Source organism: Bombina bombina, chromosome 8 (assembly GCF_027579735.1).
Source record: "Bombina bombina isolate aBomBom1 chromosome 8, aBomBom1.pri, whole genome shotgun sequence".
NCBI classification, from domain to species: Eukaryota; Metazoa; Chordata; class Amphibia; order Anura; family Bombinatoridae; genus Bombina; species Bombina bombina.
In genome coordinates this window covers 332,998,711-333,018,347 of record NC_069506.1, presented here as the reverse complement: position 1 = coordinate 333,018,347, position 19,637 = coordinate 332,998,711, and the positions used below count along the sequence as shown (strand labels likewise).

At 35.7% G+C, this 19,637-nt stretch overlaps 1 protein-coding gene and 1 long non-coding RNA gene across 2 annotated transcripts in view; one reads left to right on the top strand and one right to left on the bottom strand.

The window, feature by feature from the left end:
* Positions 1-19,637, bottom strand: part of KIRREL3 (kirre like nephrin family adhesion molecule 3) — a 1,250,147-nt gene that overhangs the window by 55,890 nt on the left and 1,174,620 nt on the right. Inside the window, exon 15 of the mRNA XM_053691559.1 lies at positions 15,765-15,874. Within this exon, the coding sequence (XP_053547534.1) occupies positions 15,765-15,874 (110 nt within the window). The remainder of the gene's footprint in view (positions 1-15,764; positions 15,875-19,637) is intronic.
* The window catches only part of LOC128639265 (uncharacterized), a 198,748-nt gene that overhangs the window by 32,382 nt on the left and 146,729 nt on the right, over positions 1-19,637 (top strand). Inside the window, exon 2 of the long non-coding RNA XR_008399152.1 lies at positions 19,072-19,179. This is a non-coding gene — a long non-coding RNA (uncharacterized LOC128639265). The remainder of the gene's footprint in view (positions 1-19,071; positions 19,180-19,637) is intronic.

The following is a 19,637-nucleotide window of genomic DNA, read 5'->3' as shown; positions in this document are numbered from 1 at the left end:
GCCTCAACACAAAACTCGTAATCTAGGTGTTAGTTAATTAGATATTTATTTAAGTGTTGGATACAGCTGTAAATGAGATATCAGTATAGATATCATTGTGACATCTATCATGCAAAATCTGACTTTTCGGCTGAATAATTAGCTGAAGTCAGTGAAACTCAGCTGCGTGAACTTGGGTTTAAATGACAGGTCAGCAATGTTTGCAAAAATGTTTACAGCTTTGGGGTCAATTACAGTCCTCTAGAAAAATGTATCAACTTTTTTATCTACAAAAATCCCGTAGACTTTAATAGTCTTATTCTGTTGAACATCATTTTATAAGCTTTTCTAAAGGATTGTGATCAACCTCGATATTATATACAGTAAATATATATATTGCTCAAGCCACATGCACACTCCTGAGCCAATCTTGTATGCCACTGGCAACCAAATGATTTATTTTTAGGCATGTGGCTGCCAGTGGTATTGGGTTTAAATTAGGTTTTAAACTATAATTCTATTGCAAAGTTTTTTTACTGCACATAATTGAACAATTTATATTACATTCCAAAAGTGTTTCTTGTCCCTTTAAAGTAGATTGCAAGTTAGTTATTTGAGGATCGCTATACATTTTATTTAAAGTCACCTTTTTATAACTGACTTAAGCAACTTAAGATGTGCAAGTCAGTTGTAAACGGTAACTTTAGAACCAACTTTCACTTACAGAATAGTCAGTTTCAAAATTTTTCTCCATCATTTATTTTTCACTTGAATTTCTTTAAATTGGTTCGTACTTGTTACATACTCGCACCACTATGATTAGACTTATAAATTTCACTAAATGCTGGAAAAATCAGAGCTAAAACATGGACCCTCTCTTCTAAGCCAATGTGGAAACCTGTCTACCCAGCTTTGTGGCAAACGTGCAGTGGACACTCAACAGCCACTGCCCGGATGTATCATTACACTCACACTTGCATATGTAATGCCACTCCTGCATGAAGGGCCTGTCAATCACCCCTAACAAATGTGTTCAGGGTGATTTATATCTGCTGACTCAGAGGTAACAGAGAGGGTGACAAGCAGAATTTTGGTTACATTGTGGAAAGAAGGCTTGTGTGCGAGCCTGCCCAAACAAGGGCTCCAAAGCAATATACGCTGCTTAACACAGTGCGCCCTAAGTTCCTAAATTGGGTTGAAAAATATGATTTTTAGCTAACAATAACTCAATTACAATGTTTTAATAAGAAATGTGTACAGACCCCCAATAAAGTATTAACCTCTAATCCGCCACCCACCCACATCGTTAACACTATTGCTTATACTAAAATAAACCTATTAACCCCTAAACCGCCACCTCCCCACATTGCTAATACTAAAATAACCTATTAACCCCTAAACTTCCAGCCCCCCACATCAAGACACGCTAAATTATACTATTAACCCCCCCAACTTTAAATTAAACTTACAATATAACTACTTTCAAATAAATAAAAACTTACCTGTGAAATAAATAAAACCTAAGCTTAAACTATAAATAAACTTAACATTACTATTTTAAAACACTAAAATAAAATAAAAATAAAAAATAAAAAACCCTAGCACTATGAAAAAAACAAAAACAACTAACATTACAAAAAAAACCCAGTCTAAAATTGCGAAAAATAAAAAAAATTCTAAGAATATAAAAAATAATAAACTAAAATTATCCAAAATAATAAAAATGAAACCTAATCTAATACCCCTATAAAAACAAAAGTCACCCCAAAATAAAAACCCCTAATCTAACAATAAACTCCCAATAGCCCTTAAAAGGGCCTTTTGTAGGGCATTGCCATGAAGCAATCAGCTCTTTTACATAAAACAATAGTCCCCCCCTAACAGTAAAACACCCAACCCCCAAAATAAAAAAAATCTTACTCTAAAAAAATCTAAGCTACCCATTGCCCCTAAAGGGGCATTTGTATGGGCATTGCCCTTAAAGGGGCAATCAGCTATTTAGTGCCCATTAAAAAATAAAAAAGCCCTTATCTTAAAAAAAACACATTTAAAAAAAAAAAAAAAAAATTAACACTAACCTCAAACAATGTACTCATCACCATTCCTGAAGTCCGGACATCCATCTTTTTCAAGGCGGAAGTAAAGTCTTCATCCAGGCGGCGACATCTTCATCCAGCGCAGGGACATCTTCTTTCTTCATTCTGGTGGCGCAGAGCAGATTCGCCAGGCGGTGGGGACGTCCAACACGGAGCCTCCTCTTCATGTGATCTCCGACGCACAATGAAGATTGAATGCAAGGTACCCCTTTTATATTGGGATACCTTGCATTCATATTGGCTGAGTTGAACAGCCAATAGGATTTAGACAGCTCTCATCCTATTGGCTGATTACAAAATTTCATCCAGGACTTGGCTGATTGTGCGGTATGGAGCTTATCGCACCATATCGCACAACACAAGAAGGTTTTCTTGTAACTTGTAATGGCAGCGCTATAGAAAGTGCGGTACCGCAAATTTTTTTGCGTTATTTATGCACCAGATTTTGCGCATAACTTGTAATTTAGGTGATTGTGTTCTATGGTGTTCGCAACAAAGAAGGTGGCGAGTACACATTTGCTGTATTGGCGGATTGTTAGACGGGAGTTACAGACATCACAGTGTGATAACTTGGAGAATCAGATCGGATTAGGCTTTGTATGGGTGTAAAATCTGTAAAATCGATCCATCGCAATTACACATTGTAATTTAATACGGCGCTATGGGAAAAATGTAGGTCCATTGCTTGATAAATCGGGATTAAGTTTGAAAAAATCCTATTGGCTGAGCTGATGCAATCAGCCAATAGGATTGAACTTCAATCCTATTTCCTGATCCAATCAGCCAATAGAATGCAAGCTCAATCCTATTGGCTGATTGGATCAGCCAATAGGATTGGAATTCAATCCTATTGGCTGATTGCATCAGCCAATAGGATCTTTTCATCCTTAATTGCGATTGGCTGATAGAATTCTATCAGCCAATCGGAATCTAAGGGACCCCATCTTGGATGACGTCACTTAAAGAAACATTCATTCCAGAAGAAGACATCGATTGAAGAGGATGCTCCGCGCCGGATGTCTTGAAGATGGAGCCGCTCCACGTCGGAAGGATGAAGATAGAAGATGCCGCCTGGGTGAAGACTTCTGCCCGTCTGGAGGACCACTTCTGCCAGCTTGGATGAAGACTTCTCCCAGCTTCGTTGAGGACTTCTTGCGGCTTCGTTGAGGATGGATGTCCGGTCTTCAAAACTGTAAGTGGATCTTCAGGGGTTAGTGTTTAGTTTTTTTAAGGGTTTAGTGGGTGGGTTTTATTTTTAGGTTAGGGTTTGGGCCGCAATAGAGCTAAATGCCCTTTTAAGGGCAATGCCCATACAAATGCCCTTTTCATGGCAATCTGGAGCTTAGGTTTTTTTAGTTAGTGTTTTATTTGGGGGGTTGGTTGTGTGGGTGGGGGGGTTTTACTTTTGGGGGGGTTGTTTGTATTTTCTTTAACAGGTAAAAGAGCTGATTTCTTTGGGGCAATGCCCCGCAAAAGGCCCTTTTAAGGGCTATTGGTAGTTTAGCTTAGGCTAGGGTTTTTTTTATTTTGAGTGGGCTTTTTTATTTTGATAGGGCTATTAGATTAGGTGTAATTAGTTTAAAGATCTTGTAATTTGCTTTTTATTTTCTGTAAATTAGTGTTTGTTTGTTTTTTTTTGTAATTTAGCTAATTGTTTTGAATTTAGTTAATTGTATTTAATTTAGGGAATTTATTTAATTGTAGGGTTAGGTTAGGTGTTAGTGTAAGACAGGTTAGGTTTTATTTTACAGGTACATTTGTATTTATTTTAGCTAGGTAGTTAGTAAATAGTTAATAACTATTTAGTAACTATTCTACCTAGTTAAAATAAATACAAACTTAGCTGTGAAATAAAAATATTATATTGTAGCTAGCTTAGGGTTTATTTTACAGGTATTTAGTTTTAAATATGAATTATTTAGTTATTAATAGTAAGTTTTATTTAGATTTATTTTAATTAATTTAAGTTAGGGGGTGTTAGGGTAAGGGTTAGATTTAGATTTAGGGGTTAATAAATTTAATATAGTGGCGGCGACGTTGGGGGTGGCAGATTAGGGGTTAATAAATGTATTTAGGTGGCGGCGATGTCTGGAGCAGCAGTTTAGGGGTTAATAATTTTATTTTAGTGTTTGCGATGCGGGAGGGCCTCGGTTTAGGGGTTAATAGGTAGTTTATGGGTGTTAGTGTACTTTTTAGCACTTTAGTTATGAGTTTTATGCTACAGCGTTGTAGGGTAAAACTCATAACTACTGACTTTAAAATGCAGTACGAATCTTGCGGGATAGGCTGTACCGCTCACTTTTCGGCCTCCCAGGACAAGCTCGTAATACCGGCGCTATGGAAGTCCCATAGAAAAAATACTATATGCAATTTGCGTAAGTTGATTTGCGGTAAGGCCAAAAAAGTGTGCGGTGCCCCTAAATCTGCAAGACTCGTAATACCAGCGGTAGTAAAAAAGCAGCGTTATGAGGCTTAACGCTGCTTTTTTACTCATAACGCAAGACTTGTAATCTAGCCGATACTTTTTAAATACAAATATTTAAACCAAACTTAGGACTGTGAATTGCATTCAGTGCACTGAAAGTTAACTGCACTGTTTAATAGACACAGTGTTCCCATTGCCTTTAAAATAAATAACGAATTTATGTGAATGTTCTCAAAACTCTATAGTACTTTAGCCGGGCCAATCTATCTATCTATCTATCTATCTATCTATCTATCTATCTATCTATCTATCTATCTATCTATCTATCCATCTATCCATCTATCCATCTATCTATCTATCTATCTATCTATCTATCTATCTATCTATCTAAGAAATAGGCAACAAAGTTGCGGTTCTAGTATCAAAATGAATCAGGAGAGAATTATATGGTTAAAACGTCCATTTTATTAGAATACATCCATTAAAAGACTAAAAAAAGACTATAAAGGACACAGCAAACTTTTGCTGTGCCCTTTTTGATCTTTTAATAGATGTATTCTAATAAAATGGACGTTTTAACCATATAACTCTCTCCTGGTTCATTTTAATACTGGAACTGCTACTTTGTTGCCTATATCTTGGATATTCCTAATCTAGGGTGGAGTGGAGTTCCCCAGCGCTTTCATCATCACAGCCTGTGCCGTTGACACCTTGCCGGCACCACAGCAAGGCTGCACGCTTTCTGTAAGTCATAGGGGCCTATCGATCAAGCTTCGCAAGGAGCTTGACAGCCCGTGTTTCTGGCGAAACATTTTTTGACAAAACTGCCCTCGGATTGTTACACCATGTTGAAAAGGAATCATTTTAACTTCCCCGTAAATGATATTTTGCAGATAAGGTAGCTGGATAAGCAGGAGCAACTAATTATCAGATAAAAGTATCCTGCTCTAATGGATCTATAAACAGACGTTTTACTAACTAACTGCCAATTAAAGACAAGACAACGATAACCAGACCCTGTCTGACTGTATCTCTGCTGATCTGTTAGTTCAGTGCCTTTATCTATTAGCAAGTACAGGATTCCTGTTGGCAAAGCTCAAGAGATGGGATCTATTGAACAATTCTATGCAACAAACAAGAGGCTCTGTGTCATTTTGAAGCAGATATGGGTCAGTGTGCCTGGCCAAGGAGAAAGTAAAACGCCATCTGCAGTTACAAACAGATACATAAAACCCCTGTGACACCAGCAGATGGACATAAGTTATTAATAAGCCATTAATGATGGACAGAATGTCTATCACTTCTATTTCAGATAAAAATGTACAAATAAATTCTTAGAGACATTTTAATGCAAAATCATTTATTTGTTATAATATGTTGTTTTTGCACTATTGCTGCTGCAAACTGGCTCACCAACTGTTTTCTGCTCAGGACCTGCAGTCCTCTCTGGCAGGGACTTTAACTATGTGTTTAACCCATTTTAGGGGGTTAAATACATATAACTGGAGCTTTAACAGTGCACAAATTGCATGCTCTAATAAATTAGAGAATACAATATTCGCACTAAAATATCCCTTTAAATAGACATGAAACACACATTTTTTTCTTTCATGTTTCCGAGAGAGCATGACATTTTAAACAACTTTCCAATTTACTTCTATTCTCTAATTTGTTTTGTACTTATGGTATCTTTTGTTGAAAAGCATGCCTAGGTAAGCTTAGGAGTTGCTGATTGGTGGCTGCACATATATCCCTCATGTTATTGGCTCATCCATGTGTATTGCTGTATTTTCATCAAAAGATACCAAGAGAATGAAGAAAGTTAGATAATAGTAGTAAAATGTAAAGTTGTTTAAAAATGGTATTCTCTATCTGAATCACAAAAGAAAAATAACTGTTTCATGTCCCTTTAAGTACTGCAGACATGTCAATGACTCAAGACTGTAAGTTCTTTGGTTTCCTACAGGGTAGTCTTAATGCCCATTTGTCTGATTGGTTTTAGTTCACATAGATCTCATAGAAGACTGAACTAATGATCCTTTTATTTATATTACAGAAGGGCGAATTCAATTGCGCTTTGGGATCCCTTAAATCTGCTTCTAATGAGTTTATGGCTCCCTTGCTGTCTCTTTAGGTCATGGGAGGAGGATTTTGGCTCATGTAAGATGGTGATGCCTTTATATCATATCACGGCGTGAGAACGAGGCTCCCTTTGGGGCCTATGAAAGCGATCTCTCGGGAGCACAATGCTATTACTAAGTTGAGCCCAAATATCGCTTTTGCAAAAGCGATATTTTGCGTGCAACTTGTAATCTGCTTGTAATGTAATGCAACTTGTAATGTTTTATTCATAGCAATGATTAGCCTGAAAACATAAATTGTAAAAAATGATATTAGTTGTTTAAATATTGAAAAAATAACTGTAACATTCTAATGTCCATAAAGCAGTGTGTGACGCCATATTGTAACTTAGGTTACTTTTTCTGCTGAGACCAATTAGGAATGGGTATAAATGACTTACTAGAGTGTGCAACCAATGACAGTGTGGGATACAGCTGTGTCTGCACTCCCATGTTTCACATGAATTGGAAAACAAATTAAATTACAGCAAAGGAGAACAAAATAAATAATGAAAATATATTGCAAAGCTGTTTTACTACATTCAATCAACAAATTTATTTTAATACATATTATGTGTTTAATGTCCCTTTAAAGAAAGATAGCTGCGTCCAGAGCAGGGTATATTGTGCCTTTTGCTGGCAGGGTCTACAAATTCATAACTATGTTTCTTTTGGCTAGAATACGAGTTTTCCGTTATGAGTGAAAAAGCCTCATAACGCTGCTTTTTCACTACCGCTGCTATTACGAGTTTTGCAGGTATAGTTGTACCAAACACTTTTTTGGCCATAACACTACGTAACTACCACACCTTTCAAAAAGTCATTTTTCAATGGGACTTCCATAGCGCAGGTATTACGAGTTTGCCTGTCCGGCCAAGATCTGTACCGTAAACTGAAAGTCAATAGTTATGGGTTTTACGTTACAAAGCTGTAGCATAAAACTCATAACTAAAATGCTACAAAGTACAGTAACACCCATATAATTTACCTATTAACCCCTAAACCGAGGCCCTCCCGCATTGCAAACACTATAATAAAAATGTTAACCCCTAATCTGCCGCTCCAGACATCGCCTCCACTATAATAAACATATTAACCCCTAAACTGCCGTACTCCCATATCGCAAACAATAGTTAAATATTATTAACTCCTAATCTGCTGTCCCCAATGTCGTCGCAACCTGTCTACAAACACTTATTAACCCTTAATCTGCTGTCCCTAACATCGCTGCAACGTACATTACTGTTATTAACCCCTATTCTGCTGCCCCCAAAATCGCTGCCACCTAACTACACTTATTAACCCCTAATCTGCTGCCCCCAATGTCGCCGCCACTATACTAAAGTTATTAACCCCTAAACCTAACCCTAAGTTTAACCCTAACCCTAACGTAACCCTAACCCTAACACCTACTAACTTTAACCTAATTAAAATAATTTCAAATAAAAATTACAATTAATACCTAAATTATTCCTATTTAAAACTAAATACTAATAGTTACATTGTATCTAGCTTAGGTTTTATTTTTATTTCACAGGCAAGTTTGTATTTATTTTAACTAGGTTGATTAGTTAGTAAATAGTTATTAACTATTTACTAACTACCTAGTTAAAAGAAATACAAACTTACCTGTGAAATAAAACCTAACCTGTCTTACAGTTAAACCTAACATTACACTAAAATTAAATAAATTACATTAATGAAATACAATTAACTAAATTACAAAAAACAACAACACTAAGTTACACAAAATAAAAAAGAAATGATCAAATATTTAAACTAATTACACCTAATCTAATAGCCCTATCAAAATAAAAAGCCCCCCCCAAAAAAATAATAAAACCCCTAGCCTAAACTAAACTGCCAATAGCCAGTAAAAGGTCCTTTTGCAGGGCATTGCCCCAAAGAAATCAGCTCTTTTTCCTGTAAAACAAAATATACAAACAACCCCCCAACAGTAAAACCCACCCCCCACACAACCAACCCCCCAAATAAAATCCTATCTAAATAAACCTAAGCTCCCCATTGCCCTAAAAAGGGCATTTGAATGGGCATTGCCCTTAAAAGGGCATTTAGCTCTTTTACATTGCCAAAACCCTAAGCTAGAAATAAAACCCACCCAATAAACCCTTAATAAAACCTAACACTAACCCTCGAAGATCCACTTACAGTTTTGGAAGACCGGACATCCTTCCTCATCCAGCCGGGAGAAGTCTTCATCCAAGCGGCAAGAAGTCATCCTCAGCCGGGCAGAAGTCTTCATCCAGACGGCATCTTCTATCTTCATCCTTCCGACGCGGAGCGGCTCCATCTTCAAGACATTTGTCACAGAGCATCCTCTTCATATGGTCCCAGCCGTACACTAAAGGTTACCTTTAACCCCTTAATGACCGAGGACGTGCAGGGTACGTCCTCAAAAAAAAGGCAGTTAATGCCTGAGAACGTACCCTGCACGTCCTCGGTGTGGAAAGCAGCTGGAAGCGATCCTGCTCGCTTCCAGCTGCTTTCCGGTTATTGCAGTGATGCCTCGATATGGAGGCATCCTGCAATAACCATGTATGGCCATCCGATGCAGAGAGAGCCACTCTGTGGCCCTCTCTGCACCGGACATCGATGGCCGGTATCGTTGGTGGGTGGGAGCCGACGTGGGAGGCGGGTGGCGGCCATCGATGGGCCCAGTGATGTGGAGGGGGGCGGGATCGTGGGCGGGGATGACTGGGGGCGCGCACGGGCGCGCGCGCGTGCACCATAGGGAGGGGGCGGGCGCGTGCACGGGAGGGAGCGGGTGGGAACCGCTACACTACAGAAAAAGGATTTGCTCATCAGGGTTCTAAAACCTAAAAATTAATAAAAATAAAAAGCGAAATCAGGGGGTGTTGGGTTAGTATGTGGGAGGGAAGCTACACTACAGAAAAAAAAATGGGGAAAAATAAAAAAAAACAACATTTTTTCTGCAAATTGGGTACTGGCAGATAGCTGCCAGTACCCAAGATGGCCCCCAAAAAGGCAAAGGGGGATGGTTTGAGAGATGTTTGAGGGGGGATCAGGGAGGTTGGGGGCTAAGGGGGATCCTACACAGCAGCATATGTAAATATGCTATACAATTTAAAAAAAAAAAAAAAAGATTCCCTTTATTTTTGTACTGGCAGACATTCTGCAGTACTTAAGATGGCGGGGAAAATTGTGGGGTGGGGGAGGGAAGGGAGCTGTTTGGGAGGGATCAGGGGGTGTGATGTGTCAGGTGGGAGGCTGATCTCTACACTAAAGCTAAAATTAACCCTGCAAGCTCCCTACAAGCTACCTAATTAACCCCTTCACTGCTAGACATAATACACGTGTGATGTGCAGCAGCATTTAGCGGCCTTCTAATTACCAAAAAGCAACGCCAAAGTCATATATGTCTGCTATTTATGAACAAAGGGGATCCCAGAGAAGCATTGACAACCATTTGTGACATAATTGCTCAAGCTGCTTGTAAATGATTTCAGTGAGAAACCTAAAATTGTGAAAAATTTAACGTTTTTTTTTAATTTGATCGCATCTGGCGGTGAAATGGTGGCATGAAATATACCAAAATGGGCCTAGATCAATACTTTGGGTTGTCTACTACACTACACTAAAGCTAAAATTAACCCTAGAAGCTCCCTACATGCTCCCTAATTAACCCCTTCACTGCTGGGCATAATACACTTGTGGTGCGCAGTGGCATTTAGCGTCCTTCTAATTACCAAAAAGCAACAACAAAAGCCATACATGTCTGCTATTTCTGAACAAAGGGGATCTCAGAGAATAATTTACAACCATTTATGCCATAATTGCACAAGTTGTTTGTAAATAATTTCAGTGAGAAACCTAAAGTTTGTCAAAAAAATTGTGAAAAAGTGAACGATTTTCTTTATTTGATTGCATTTGGCGGTGAAATGGTGGCATGAAATATACCAAAATGGGCCTAGATCAATACTTTGGGGTGTCTTCTAAAAAAAAATATATACATGTTAAGGGATTTTCAGGGATTCCTGAAAGATATCAGTGTCCCAATGTAACTAGCGCTAATTTTGAAAAAAAGGGGTTTGGAAATAGCAAAGTGCTGCTTGTATTTATTGCCTTATAACTTACAAAAAAAGCGAAGAACATGTAAACATTGGGTATTTCTAAACTCAGGACAAAATTTAGAAACTATTTAGCATGGGTGTTTTTTGGTGGTTGTAGATGTGTAACAGATTTTGGGGGTCAAAGTTTGAAAAAGTGTGTTTTTTTCCATTTTTTCCTCATATTATATAATTTTTTTTATAGTAAATTATAAGATATGATGAAAATAATGGTATCTTTAAAAAGTCCACTTAATGGCGAGAAAAACGGTATATAATATGTGTGGGTACAGTAAATGAGTAAGAGGAAAATTACAGCTAAACACAAACGCTGCAGAAATGTAAAAATAGCCTTGGTCCCAAACGGACAGAAAATGGAAAAGTGCTGCGGTCATTAAGGGGTTAAGGGACGTCATCCAAGATGGCGTCCCTTGAATTCCGATTGACTGATAGAATTCTATCAGCCAATCTGAATTAAAGGGTAAAAAATCCTATTGGCTGATGCAATCAGCCAATAGGATTGAGCTCGCATTCTATTGGCTGATTGGAAAAGCCAATAGAATGCGAGCTCAATCCCATTAGGATTTTATCCTTTAATTCCGATCGGCTGATAGAATTCTATCAGCCAATCGGAATTCAAGTACGTCATCCTGGATGACATCCCTTAAAGGGAACCTTCAGTGTATGGCTGGTACCGTATGAAGAGGATGCTCTGCGCCGGATGTCTTGAAGATGGAGCCGCTCTGCGTCCGAAGGATGCCGACTGGATGAAGTCTTCTGCCCGCCTGGAAGACGACTTCTTGCCGCTTGGATGAAGACTTCTCCCGGCTTCGTTGAGGACTTCTTGCCGCTTGGATGAAGACTTCTCCCGGCTGGATGAGGATGGATGTCCGGTCTTCCAAAACTGTAAGTGGATCTTCGGGGGTTAGTGTTAGGTTTTATTAAGGGTTTATTGGGTGGGTTTTATTTTTAGCTTAGGGTTTGGGCAATGTAAAAGAGTTAAATGCCGTTTTAAGGGCAATGCCCATCCAAATGTCCTTTTCAGGGCAATGGGGAGCTTAGATTTATTTAGATAGGATTTTATTTGGGGGGTTGGTTGTGTGGATGGTGGGTTTTACTGTTGGGGGGTTGTTTGTATTTTTTTTTTTTACAGGTAAAAGAGCTGATTTCTTTGGGGCAATGCCCCGCAAAAGGCCCTTTTGAGGGCTATTGGCAGTTAAGTGTAGGCTAGGGGTCTTATTATTTGGGGGGGGGGGTTTATTTTGATAGGGCTATTAAATTAGGTGTAATTATTTTTTATTTTTGATAATTTCATTTTATTTTGTGTAATTTAGTGTTTATTTTTTTTTGTAATTTAGATAAATGTATTTTTTTTATTTAATTTATTTAATTTTATTGTAATGTTACATGTTACGTGTTAGTATAATTCATGTTAGGTTTTATTTTATGGGTACATTTGTATTTGTATTTATTTTAACTAGGTAGTTAGTAAATAGTTAATAACTATTTACTAACTAGTCTACCTAGTTAAAATAAATACAAACTTACCTGTGAAATAAAAATAAAACCTAAGATAGCTACAATGTAACTATTAGTTATATTGTAGCTAGTTTAGGGTTTATTTTACAGGTAAGTATTTAGTTTTAAATAGGAATTATTTAGTTAATAATAGTAGGTTTTATTTAGATTTATTTTAATTATATTAAAGTTAGTGGGTGTTAGGGTTAGGGTTACGTTAGGGTTAGGTTTAGGGGTATATTTATTTAATGTTAGTGATGTGGGAGGCCAGAGGTTTAGGGGTTTATAACTTTAGTATAGTGGCGGCGGTGGCGACATTGCGGGCGGCAGATTAAAGGTTAATAAATTTATGTAGGTGGCAGCGACATTGGGGGCGGCAGATTAGGGGTTAATAAGTGTAATGTAGGTGTTGACAATGTCGGGGCAGCAGATTAGGGGTGTTTAGACTCTGGGTTTATGTTAGGGTGTTAGGTTTAAACATACATTTTCTTTCCCCATAGACATCAATGGGGCAGCGTTACAGAGCTTTACGCTCCTTTATTGCAGGTGTTAGGCTTTTATTTAGCCGGCTCTCCCCATTGATGTCTATGGGGAAATCGTGCACAAGTACGTCAAAGCAGCGCTGGTATTTGTGTGTGGTATGGAGCTCAATGCTGCAATATCGCCTCCAAACGCTGCTTTTTTGCAAACCTGTAATAGCAGCTCTATTAAAGGTGAGCAGTGGAAATTATTATTATTATTATCGGTTATTTGTAGAGCGCCAACAGATTCCGCAGCACTGAAATAACTTGCAAGTTAGTAGCGAGCCAGCCATAACGCAAAACTCTGGCTGATTGTTATTTTAGGGAAAATGTGCTATGACCTGAGATTTTAGGGAAGGGGGAAGAATGGTGTAGTGGAAGATCAAATTCCAAGCCTGTGAAAAGGTTCCAAACCATGGAAGAAGTGGAAAAAACAGGGAATAAGTTATAATCCCAGAAACAAGTTTCTAGATAAACTTAAAGGGATAGAAAGGTCAAAATGTGCATGGATGCATTTTAATTTGAAATAGAAGCATTTTTATAATATGCTCCCTTTATAAAAAATGCTTCTATTAACGGTTATTAGTGTTTGTCAGCGGCATATGCGCATATGCTGTGAGTTGTGTGCAGCAGTATCAAAACACTAGACTTTCTCAGAGAGAGATCTTGATTACAGGTGCCCTTATAGCATATGTGCATATGCTACTGAAAAATACTAATAACTTTTATTTAGAAGCCTTTTTGCTAATAGAAGTAAAAATGCTTCTTTTTCAAACTGAAATACACCCAATACACATTTCTATTTCATTTGTTCTCTCCCTTTAAACCTATTGTGAGCCTTTCTGTAACAGTAACAGTGGTGCTTTAGAAGAATGGTTTTCTTAGAAAGAAAAAAAAAAAGAAAAAACTCCTAAAACTTAAAATAAACCCAAAGAGATTGAAGCTGGTTTTTTTTCATCTCGTTTGCGACATTGATTTTTTCATGGCCTATCATAATACCCCTTGATTTGGGCTCATCATGTCTCTGTTTGTTTCGGTAATGATCTGTTGATTGGCTGCTATCACCTGAATGTATTTTTGCAGAGTATGTGATACACTTTGGCTTTAATTAGCCAAAGAAAATATGTTGCATAAATGTCTTAGTAATAGCTGTAATTTCATGTACACGTGTAGATTAAAATGAAGATTTACAAATCTTATTTAAGCATGTGCATATTATTCGCCATAAGCACAGAACACAACTGTATATATTATATAATTTATATCTTTTTATGTGTGTTATATATTGTATAGTAAGTATGTACTGTTATAGAAAGTGTTAAACAGACTGCTTTTATATGAGTTGTATGTCAAATCCACCAATGTTTATTGCACAGAATGGAAATCGCTTCCCCTTTACTGTATGCCCATGAATATTCACAGGAAAGTTCCACTTTAGCAACATATGTCTGAATGAAAGCACCTTGTTTAAAATCAATGCTCAGTATCATGCGATTTTGAAATGGAAAATATTGTGCGCCACTGTGTATTTTCCAGTGTAATGAAAAACATTACTAATAACTAATGGCACTTCCAGAAACCTTATCACAGGGGGAGAGGGAACACTCCTGGGATAGGGATTGTGGATGCTTAGTTATGGGTGTTCCACAGGTAAGGATAGGGTTTGTGGATGCTTAGTTATGGGTGTTCCACAGGTAAGGATAGGGTTTGTGGATGCTTAGCTATGGGTGTTCCACAGGTAAGGATAGGGTTTGTGGATGCTTAGTTATGGGTGTTCCACAGGTAAGGATAGGGTTTGTGGATGCTTAGTTATGGGTGTTCCACAGGTAAGGATAGGGTTTGTGGATGCTTAGTTATGGGTGTTCCACAGGTAAGAATAGGGTTTGTGGATGCTTAGTTATGGGTGTTCCACAGGTAAGATTAGGGATTGTGGATGCTTAGTTATGGGTGTTCCACAGGTAAGGATAGGGTTTGTGGATGCTTAGTTATGGGTGCTCCACAGGTAAGGATAGGGTTTGTGGATGCTTAGTTATGGGTGTTCAACAGGTAAGGATAGGGTTTGTTGATGCTTAGTTATGGGTGCTCCACAGGTAATGATAGGGTTTGTGGATGCTTAGTTATGGGTGTTCCACAGGTAAGGATAGGGTTTTGGATGCTGAGTTATGGGTGTTCCACAGGTAAGGATAGGGCTTGTTTATGCTTAATTATGGGTGTTCCACAGGTAAGGATAGGGTTTGTGGATGCTTAGTTAGGGGTGTTCCACAGGTAAGGATAGGGTTTGTGAATGCTTAGTTATGAGTGTTCCACAGGTAAGGATAGGGTTTGTGGATGCTTAGTTATGGGTGTTCCACAGGTAAGGATAGGGTTTGTGGATGCTTAGTTATGGGTGTTCTAAAGGCAGGGTTAGTGCAGGGGGAGCTGATTTAGCAGCTGTGAGATGTGGGCTGACTAAAAGTGAACAAAATAAAAGATTGAAGGAGCTTTGCACCAGGGGTCAAGTCCAGCGGGAGTGCATGGGAACAGAGTTCCTGCAGTATTTTTGCCAGTGGAACTAATTTCCCCCTGGAAAGAGAACAGAAACACTTCAGTAAACACTGCTGCTGCTCGTAGGAGGAGCTATAGCACAGTCTAGTTAGAGGGGTAGTGAGATCCTCTACACTTCCTACTACACTAAATGCAAGCCTGTCAGTGGTCCTGGCCTGCTGTGTGTTAACCCCACACTGTGTGTAACACATGGTGCTTACATTTCTGTGTTGCCTGCTCTAGGGTTATTTAGCCCCCACTGCTAACAATATGAATATATCAACCTGTTATAATATCATCTGATGAATAGATTCTATAATCTATAATGTCACATGGATTTTGCATATGACCCACCAACATTTTCAAATGTTCCTCTCTTTCACCCTTTAATTAATGACACTTTTATCCTAGAGGGTCTTTAGGATATATCTTATTGCAGGATTTATTTCTTTAGTCATCATGGTGTCTGAAGTCCACCAAGTTGCCTATCTCACCATCAGCTGCTTCATGGTTGAATGTTCCTCGGTCTCTCTCGCAGTCGTAGGCTCTTTGTGTACAATCTCTACACGGATATCATTTTTAGCGGAAACCACACCTTTCAGATCTGCAGAAGAGAATGTGTTTATCATTTTATGGCAAAATATGAGCACATAGTTAAAACAAAATGTTTAGCAAACTGTTGTATTTGAAACTAACCCATTTTGAAAGAAAACACAAATGCAGGACATATGTGCTGTCAATGCACAGACATACATATTTATATATATATGTATGTATGTGTATATATATTTCTATATATGTATGTATGTGTATATATATTTCTATATATGTATGTATGTGTATATATATTTCTATATATGTATGTATGTGTATATATATTTATATATATGTATGTATGTGTATATATATTTATATATATATATGTATGTATGTGTATATATATTTATATATATGTATGTATGTGTATATATATTTATATATATGTATGTATGTGTATATATATTTATATATATGTATGTATGTGTATATATATATTTATATATATGTATGTATGTGTATATATATTTATATATATGTATGTATGTGTATATATATATATTTATATATATGTATGTATGTGTATATATATTTATATATATGTATGTATGTGTATATATATTTAGATATATGTATGTATGTGTATATATTTATTTAGATATATGTATGTATGTGTATATATATTTAGATATATGTATGTATGTGTATATATATTTATAAATATGTATGTGTATATATATTTATATATATATGTATGTGTATATATATTTATATATATGTATGTATGTGTATATATATTTGTATATATGTATGTATGTGTATATATATTTATATATATGTATGTATGTGTATATATATTTATATATATGTATGTATGTGTATATATATTTAGATATATGTATGTATGTGTATATATATTTATATATATATGTATGTATGTGTATATATATTTATATATATGTATGTATGTTTATATATATTTATATATATGTATGTATGTGTATATATATTTATATATATGTATGTATGTGTATATATATTTATATATATGTATGTATGTGTATATATATTTATATATATATATATATATATATATATATATGTATGTGTATATATATTTATATATATGTATGTATGTGTATATATATTTATATATATGTATGTATGTGTATATATATTTATATATATGTATGTATGTGTATATATATATATATTTATATATGTGTGTATGTTTATATATATTTATATATATGTATGTATGTGTATATATATATATATTTATATATGTATGTATGTTTATATATATTTATATATATGTATGTATGTGTATATATATTTATATATATGTATGTATGTGTATATATATTTATATATATGTATGTATGTGTATATATATTTATATATATGTATGTATGTGTATATATATTTATATATATGTATGTATGTTTATATATATTTATATATATGTATGTATGTGTATATATATTTATATATATGTATGTATGTGTATATATATTTATATATATGTATGTATGTTTATATATATTTATATATATGTATGTATGTGTATATATATTTATATATATGTATGTATGTGTATATATATTTATATATATGTATGTATGTGTATATATATTTATATATATGTATGTATGTGTATATATATATATATATTTATATATGTATGTATGTTTATATATATTTATATATATGTATGTATGTGTATATATATAATATGTGTGTGTGTGTGTGCGTCTGCACTCCATACAGGATTTCTGTACTATTTACATTACAATGTAAGTAGATTTTAAATACAAAAATTATTTAAATGCATTTATTTTATTACAGCCAATGGAAAAAAAATCTTAAAAGGTCTCTTCTTTATGTATTTTATTTATTTTGCTGAGGCCAATGAGGGACAGATATAAATGAGCTCATACAAGATCAATCAATCGCTCTGTAGCATGTTGCAGGGTAATACATCTGCACGTACTCTAGCCTCTCTGGGGCAGTTGCAGTAAAATAGGACAAATAATACCAAAAGTAAAAATATTTTGTTTTACAATGCATGATTCAAAATGAGAGTTTAATGCTCCTTTAAAGGGACAGTCTAGTCAAAACTAAACTTACATGAGTCAGATAGAGCAGTCTCTAAATGACTCCTATTTACAAACCTGAAACCCTCGAGACCTGCACCACCATCTACTACCATTTTATAGTATGACTGGGGCAAACCCAGAATCTGGCACAAGGATGTGACAACTTATTAGGAAGACATGAGTCTCACATGCCTATCTAAGTCTTATATATAATCACCTGACAAAAGAGCAAAAAAGGTGATCAATGTTGAAACAGGCTTTTTAAGGGTTTATCCCGGGACTGCTTGTCAATAGCAAAACCTGTGTATTTAACTAACAAAATCTTAGATATGTCTTTTTCTTTGTAATTCAGTAATGCTTTCCTGATACTGTATATGCTATGTATATAACCAATTAGAATTTATTGTCCCTTTAATGTATTTGAGATATTAACATACAATTGCTCATACTTCTAAGCATGGTAATACTTCAAAGTCTATCTTGTTTAGACCATGCATATTAGCGTACATTTGGCTTGTTTATAAATGATTTGTATTGTTTTTTATTTATTTGCATTATTCTGGGACTGGAGTCATATAATTGTATATGTTTTTATTAAGAATAAATTAATACCGTTTTTTCTGTTACTATTACTTCATAGAGTGCAGTTAAGTTTTTCACTGGCCTTTATGGTGATACAATGCATTGCTTTTCCACATTAACATTGAAAAATGAATTTCAAAGTCTATTTTTACTTCCTATAGTACGGTAACCCTATTTATAATCAGAATCCGCACTGGCGGTCCCTATGGCAGTTATCGGTAACTGTCTCCTCCTATGAAAGTACATGACATTATCAAATCTATTTTGGCCGACCCTCTATACACAGTATATTTTGAAGTACTGTTCTATGCAATAGTTTAGATTTTATTTGCACATGACAATATCAACAGCCAAATTCCTTCCTATTATCCTATCAATTTTTGGCTTCTTTATTTTTTTCATTCCAATAATATATCTAAAGTAGGTTTTATCATATGTTTTCTTGCTGTTCTCTTTTATCTTTGCACATAGTGCAGCCTACTTCAGTTTTCTTTTTATGTTTTCCCAATACTCTTCTGACTCGGTGTGAGAGTATTTCCTGACTGCAAGATTTTATTTGTCTTTGTTATTCGGTTTCCTACAGATCTGCTACTGAAGGAAGAAAAATACAAATGGTGAACTGAGACAATGAAACAACGAAAAGAAGCAAAAAACAATGTGACAACCACAAGCCACATACTGGCACGTGCAGGTATGTTATAGCAATGAGAATCAAGGTTTAAAAAGAAATGTGCAAAGAAAAAGTGTAAATGAATATTATTTGCCTGTGAATGAGCATGAATGAACGTGCATTTATATGCTTGTGTGTTAATATAATTCTGTGAATGAGCATGAATGAACGTGCATTTATATGCTTGTGTGTTAATATAATTCTGTGAATGAGCATGAATGAACGTGCATTTATATGCTTGTGTGTTAATATAATTCTGTGAATGAGCATGAATGAACGTGCATTTATATGCTTGTGTGTTAATATAATTCTGTGAATGAGCATGAATGAACGTGCATTTATATGCTTGTGTGTTAATATAATTCTGTGAATGAGCATGAATGAACGTGCATTTATATGCTTGTGTGTTAATATAATGTATTACTGTGAATGAGCATGAATGAACGTGCATTTATATGCTTGTGTGTTAATATAATTCT